The following is a 6,789-nucleotide window of genomic DNA, read 5'->3' as shown; positions in this document are numbered from 1 at the left end:
GCAATGCTGGGGTAGAGATGGAGCAGGACACACATAGCCAGGACTCATGTGCAAAAAAAAAAGAGGGAAATCTGAATACTATTTCTGCCGATGTCATAAGTACCTTCCACGACTTAGAAATGACCAGCTAGTTGTACCTCAGTCTAACCATTAGTTTTGCAGAATCTGTGTCCCTGACACAAAGAAAGAAGATGAAGGAGAACACGGATTACAGATTTCACAAATTTCTTATACACCAGCCTGTAATTTTTAATTAGAGTTAACTATCAAAGAAACTGCACTTTTTAAGTCTTTGAGCTTAACAATGTTTAACAGTGGCTTTATTAGGTGAACGCTTGAAAGCATTCAACATTAAATTCAATTTACTTCACGTTAATGTTTGCAAATACATTATTAGCAATTCTTAAATATTTCAAATCAACTTAACTGTAGAAGGCTTGCTTATTTAAGTCTTCTTAGGTGACAAGCCGGAAAGGAGCCTAGCACTTGAGTCCAGGTCTCTAACCAACAACCACCATGTCATCACCGGTGAACTCATACGAGGGAACTTCAAGGTTGAGAGGTGCAGGCCCCTTCCTGATCCTGCCAGAAGCATCATAGTGTGACCCATGGCAAGGGCAGTAATAACCACCAAAATCTCCTGCATTTGCAATGGGTACACAACCAAGATGAGTGCAAACCCCTATCAAGATAACCCATTCAGGTTTCTTTACTCGATCTAAATCATGCTGTGGGTCCCTCAACTGGGACACTTCAACTGCAGCCTCCTGCTCAATTTCCTTCTTGGTTCTATGGCGCACAAACAGCGGTTTTCCTCTCCATTTGAAAGCCATGTTCTTGCCTTCCGGAATATCAGATAGCTTGATTTCGATCTTCGACATGGCCAACACATCAGCAGAAGCACTCATGCTGGAAACAAATTGCGAGACGACATTCTTGGCAGCATATGCAACACCTATACTAGTTGTTGCGGTTATCAAATAGGAGAAACCTTTTCTAGCCTCACTGCTCTCTTTTGAAGACTTTGTACCATCTAACACTTCAGCGCGCCGATAGTCAGAGAAGTCAGGCACTCTGACGTCTGTGTGGGAATAACGAATGGAAGCAGGGGCTGCAAAATAAACAGAAAATTAAAAAAACACAATTAGATGAATACTGTGAAAGGGACATACATCAGGAAATAACCTTTGTGAATTCGTAAGGAAATATCAAGTTATAAAAATGTGAAATATGGCACTCACTGATCTCAGAAATTGTCAAGTTGGCAGTGCCAGCATATAAAATACTGAAAAAGAAATGAAGTCAATCACTACCTATCATACTGGTAAGAAATCACAAGATTATATGTGTAAACTGAGTTTCTCCTGATTGAACACTGCTGATTCAGAATTCTTTAACAATTTAGTCCATCAAATCTAAAAAGTTAAACAGTACTGTAAACAGCAATATTTTAAAATCCCTGAAAATTCAATCTGTCAAAACATACAATTATGGTAACTACCTCTCACATTCTCTGGATTACAAGGGACCCTAAAACTCCTCAAGTCTACCCAATAAGTTGATTTGGGATCATCTTATTAAACCAAATGTCTAACTTTACATTCCTATCTACTCTCTGAAAGGACTGCTAAAAATACATAAAATACTTATTACAAGATAATAAACAATCTGTGAACTGTCAGCATAACTTTAGTTGCAAAAAATTCAGAGGTTTCTATTTTATACTCTGGAGTATAAATTCCTATTACTATAACTTCAAGTAAAGCCAGTAATAGACAGAAAAGAATAGCCTTACCAAAATATGCAACCATCAAATGAGATCTCCAAAAGAACCAAGTATTTCAATTTAGTACAGGATAAAAGAGCAAAATTTTCACATACCCCACTCTTCAGTCAAGGGCAATAAATTCTGTAAGAGTAAAGGCATTATCTTTCTCATTGCTGTGGGTCTCTCAACTGAAATGCTACCACTGCAGCCAAAGGACAGATCTTTGTGTCAAATGAATGTTAAATAAACAAATAATTGCTATTTATGTAGTACTTTGGATATTAATATTTTGTTGTTTTAAAATTTTGTTTCTTTGAGTGAGCAGGAGAGAGAGCATGCGCAAGCAGGTAGAGGGGCAGAGGGAGAAAGACTCCCCACTGAGTGGGGAGCCCAAGGGGAAGCTCCATACCAGGGTCCTGGGATCCTGACCTGAGCTGAAGGCAGAAGCTTAACCGAATGAGCAACCCAGGCACCCTAGTTTTATTTGTTAAAAAAAGTCCAAACAGATTATGTCCTTTTGTCCCATACCATTTTTAAATATCTGATAAAAAAGTGAACTTACTGGGATCACTTTTAAGTACGTTACAGGAAGCAAGTCTCTTTGCAAATTGTATATGCATTTTAGGAAATTTGCCACAAGGTTTCCTTTTTAGAAAAGGGACACTAAAAATTCCACACTTAGGAAATGTGTTGTTTCTAAGAAATACGTACTTTTATTTTTATTTTATTTTATTTATTTGACAGACAGATCACAAGGAGGCAGAGAGGCAGGCAGAGAGAGAGAGAGAGAGGAGAAGCAGGCTTCCTGCTGAGCAGAGAGCTGATGTGGGGCTCGATCCCAGGACCCTGAGATCTTGACCTGAGCCGAAGGCAGAAGCTTTAACCCACTGAGCCACTCAGGCGCCCCTGTTTTATTTTTTAAAGATTTTATTTATTTATTTGACACAGAGAGAGAGGTAGGCAGAGAGGCAGACAGAGAGAGAGAGAGAGGGAAGCAGGCTCCCTGTTGAGCAGAGCCCGATATGGGACTCGATCCAGGACCCTGAGACTATAGCCTGAGCCAAAGGCACAGGTTTAACCCACTGAGCCACCCAGGAGCCCCTAAAAGAAATATGTACTTTTAAAGTGCATTTTCATATAAGTTGCAATTCTACTTGGGTTACTAGGCTGTCTCATCCTAATTATATCTCCTTGGTTCTCAAGGTCAGTAACAGTGGAAGCCCTAAGTACAACTCACTCTGGAACAAATAGGGTTTGGGGCACCGACCCCACATACATTCAAAAATATGTTATCTTTTGACTTCCTCAAAACTTAACTACTAATGTTGCCTGGAAGCTTAACCTGTCAATTAACACATATTTTGTATGTTACATATATTATATACTGCATTCTTATCATAAAGTAACCTAGGGAAAAGAAAATGTTATTAGGAAAATCATAAAGTAACATTTGCAGTACTGTACAATATTTATATAAAAATAAATCCACACAGAAGTGGACTTGCACAGTTCAAACCCATGTTGTTCAAGGGCCAACTACATTCATAAACAATGGTAAAAACTATCAACATCACTCTACGTACTTTTGACAATTCCATTATTTTTTGGAGGGGACCAGGGTACTTTTGACAATTCCATTATTTTTTGGAGAGTTAACTACCTGAGATTTACAACTACACAGCGTGACATTATATACTTTACCTCTACCTAACGGTTAACCTATCAGTGTAGACTGGGGTCTGGGATCAAGTATGAATTATTCTCCTTTAGTATCATCTGGGATCACAAAGGAAATATGTGTACCATACTTAAAAGATGAAGGAACCAAAGTTCATACTTCTACATTAAAAACAGTATCTACAACCTCTGCCCATGTAACAGCGTGCAAGGAAATGTACAAGAACATTAAACAGAATGGTCGTGACATTCTCTTCTGGAGATTTGATGATGGAAGAAATCCACTTGTCTAATCCCATTTTGTCTAGCAGATTACATCTTATATTGTACTACACCACCATGAACACTTTGGAAAATTAAACTGCCATACTGTAAAAGTTACTCTCTAAATAATTCCCATTAATTGCATTAGGTGCGACTTTAGCAACAAAAATGCTAAAAATGCTAGATTTAGTTCTAAACTCGAGCAGTATCCGATACTTTTAGAAACAGGAAACTTCAGCGATTATAACAAAACAGGTTTCTGTTGTTTGTCTTAAGGTGAACTGTTATGTGCCCTGGAAATCCTCCTCACTTTAAGGACCGTCTCCTGATCCACCCTCCCACCCCACAACCTCAGTACTATCTAGACAGGAGATTTTAATGTGAACTGAAGCTTGTAACTGAATATATGATCACAGAAGAAGTTTCCCCTATGGTTCTGTATTATTTACCAGTTCTTGGAAAGGTCAGGTAAACCTCTAAGTTTTAGAAGAAACCATTTAGCCAGTAGAGAAATTCCACTGATGCTTTTGCCTTTGCTATTGAAGTTTTCCCCTCCCTTACTGTTTCTTACCTCCAGGTCCAAAGAATGGGCTAAGGATGGGCTAGTGTACTCTGTTCATGCCCTGAACAATGTCTCCAAAACCCACTGGTGCCCCTAACAAAAAATTTCACTTTTATTCATCCACAAACATTCTGCACTAACTGTATGCAAAATCTGAGGCTGTAAGAAATAGAAAAATTAAGATTTTTCTCTATGCCCTCAAGCACAAGGTCAGAGGAGTCACCAGGAAACACAACAGTGGAAAGTGTTAGGTACCATAAAGCATAAAGGACGCAGCAAATGAAAAGATTTTTATTGACCTGACGCTGAACAGAGATTGGCCTGGTAAGACTTGGAAATGCGGAAAACCGAGGGCATTATTTTACAGGCAACAGAATAGGGTGAATGGAGGAAAAACAGAGTGGGGGCAACTTAGTTTGTAGGGCAAGCTGCAGTTGCCAAATCAACTGTCAGTGAGGCCAGGAAGGGAACACTGGGGAGCAGGTCTGGTGAGGACTGCGAAGAACAGAAAGAGCCCTTGCACCAACTAAGAGGGCAGCCAGTGCCCAGCACACTAGACTTTTCCCACGGAGAACCAGAGTTCAGGGTTGCCAGATTCCAACACTTTAAGACACACAAGAACTCCTCCTTTTCAAACCATGAAGGTCGGCAGACTCCAGGCACGCTGGCCTACAGGTTGCCATTTCAGAACCTCCATGCTGGAGCGTGAAAAAAGAAATGGAAGCCGAGGCACCAAAGGTTAAGAGTAGGCTTCGGCGAGAGTTGAGGGCTCACTCAGTCTTCCGAATCCATCTTCTATCACTTACACACTGTCTGTCCCTGGGCAAGTCACTCCACCCCCTGCAGTCTGTTTTCTCATCTGTAAAACGGAGTATCATCAAGCCTCTGCCTGTTGCTTTTCCTGAGGACTAAACTGATTACAGTGTGAAAATACTGGCCCCGCAAACGAAAAACACGGCCAATACGCTCCACCATTAATGACCTTAGGGCCTGTGTTACTGTCTTGTTGTTTTTGTTGGGGGGGGGGGCGGCGGTGTGAAAGAGAAGGGCACTAAGCGGATCAGGTGGTGGTGAGCGGGACCAGGTCCCAAATATTAAGAGCAGTTCCTGTTTTTTGAGTGTGTATAAAGTGCCCCAAAACGTACTAATGCCCTTATGAAGAATTTCTCCATCTGAAGCTCACATTACCTACGAAACTGGTATCATCATTCACCCATTTCACTGGTAAGGCAACACGTTTAGAAATCTGCCCAAAGTAAAACGACCCGTGAGCAACGAAGTCTGTCAGACTCCGCTGGGGCAGACTTGGGAGTTCTTGAACTTAGCCTATGAAGGACAAAATCAGCCTGTGGTTTACCCAGACTGGCGGCCAACGGAAACAATCCCGCAAAGGCACGCAATGCCAGGGCCGGAGGTCACCTGAAGCCGCTCACCCAACGGCGTCCGCGCACAGGTGAGGGAAGAGGCCCGAGAGATGCAGACGCTTGCCCAAGGTCGACCCAGCCCGGCAACGTAATCCCTCAAGCAGGGCTCCGCTCCACTTCCCCGCCCTCCTCCGCTGTGCCCTGGGTTCAGGGCTAGAGGGAGCGAGAAAAGGGGGTCCCCTCAGCCCCCGGTCGCTCCCCTCAACCCGGCTCACCATTGAGGCCCACGGAGGCGACCAGAGGCCGGCTCGCGGCCTGGCCACTCAGCGACTCCCGGCACAAGAAGGGCCGCTTCACGTCCAGCACTGGAGGCTCCGGGGTGGCGGGCACCGAGGCCTGCACCAGCGGCCGCAGCGCGCCCGCCACCCCGCGGGACGTGGCCGATAGAACGGGCGCGAATGGGCCCGAACGGGCGGCCACCGACAACATGGCGACTACTTCTCAAACGCTCAGCCGGTCACAGGGACGACCTTCCGCCCGCGGCGCAGGCGCGAGGAAGCGCAGGAGGCGCGCCATCGGTGACGTCAGCGCGCCGGCCCAAGTGGTGCCCGAGCCTGGAGCGGCCTAGCGTCAGAGGCAGGGCTACGAGCGTTCGCTGGGGGCGGGGCAGGAGGACAGGCGGGGAGGAGCCAGGCGGGGAGGAGCCAGGCGGGGAGGAGAGTGTGCTGATCTATCCGGTGTCCGCCCCGCGCGAGGTTTGGTCAGTGTGCTGAGATCTACCGGCAGGAAAGTGGGCAAAGGAGTTTCCCGGGAATGGCCCGTGGATCGACTTTGCGTCCCTCAGGGTAAAAATTGTGGGAACCTAGGGATACGAATATAGTAGTTTAATAGTAGTTTAAATAGGGGTAATAATAATTCTTAATATATACACACATATGTATAAACATAGGTGCTTAGGGCATATACATATATGTTAGATCATACGTACTTGTAAAACCTAGAACAGAGCCGAGCATATAGTGACTATTATGTGTGTGCTATAATGTTTATTTTATTTTTAAAAAGATTTTATTTTATTGACAGAGATCACAAGTAGGCAGAGAGAGAAGAGGAAGCAGGCTCCCCGCCCAGCAGAGAGACCCACGCGGGGCTCC

General features: G+C 44.0%; 1 protein-coding gene across 1 annotated transcript; it reads right to left on the bottom strand.

The window, feature by feature from the left end:
- Positions 1–228: 228 nt before the first annotated feature.
- On the bottom strand, positions 229–6,191 carry LOC116579683 (cytochrome b-c1 complex subunit Rieske, mitochondrial). Its single transcript, XM_032325285.1, has 2 exons — positions 5,911–6,191; positions 229–1,111 (listed from the first exon to the last, which is right to left on the bottom strand). The coding sequence occupies exons 1-2, from the start codon at positions 6,122–6,124 to the stop codon at positions 501–503; spliced, it is 825 nt and encodes a 274-aa protein (XP_032181176.1). The 5' UTR covers positions 6,125–6,191; the 3' UTR covers positions 229–500.
- Positions 6,192–6,789: the final 598 nt, after the last annotated feature.

Source organism: Mustela erminea, chromosome 19 (assembly GCF_009829155.1).
Source record: "Mustela erminea isolate mMusErm1 chromosome 19, mMusErm1.Pri, whole genome shotgun sequence".
Taxonomy (NCBI): domain Eukaryota; kingdom Metazoa; phylum Chordata; class Mammalia; order Carnivora; family Mustelidae; genus Mustela; species Mustela erminea.
Note: the sequence above shows the minus strand (reverse complement) of the source record. Positions and strands in the feature narration are given on the sequence as shown.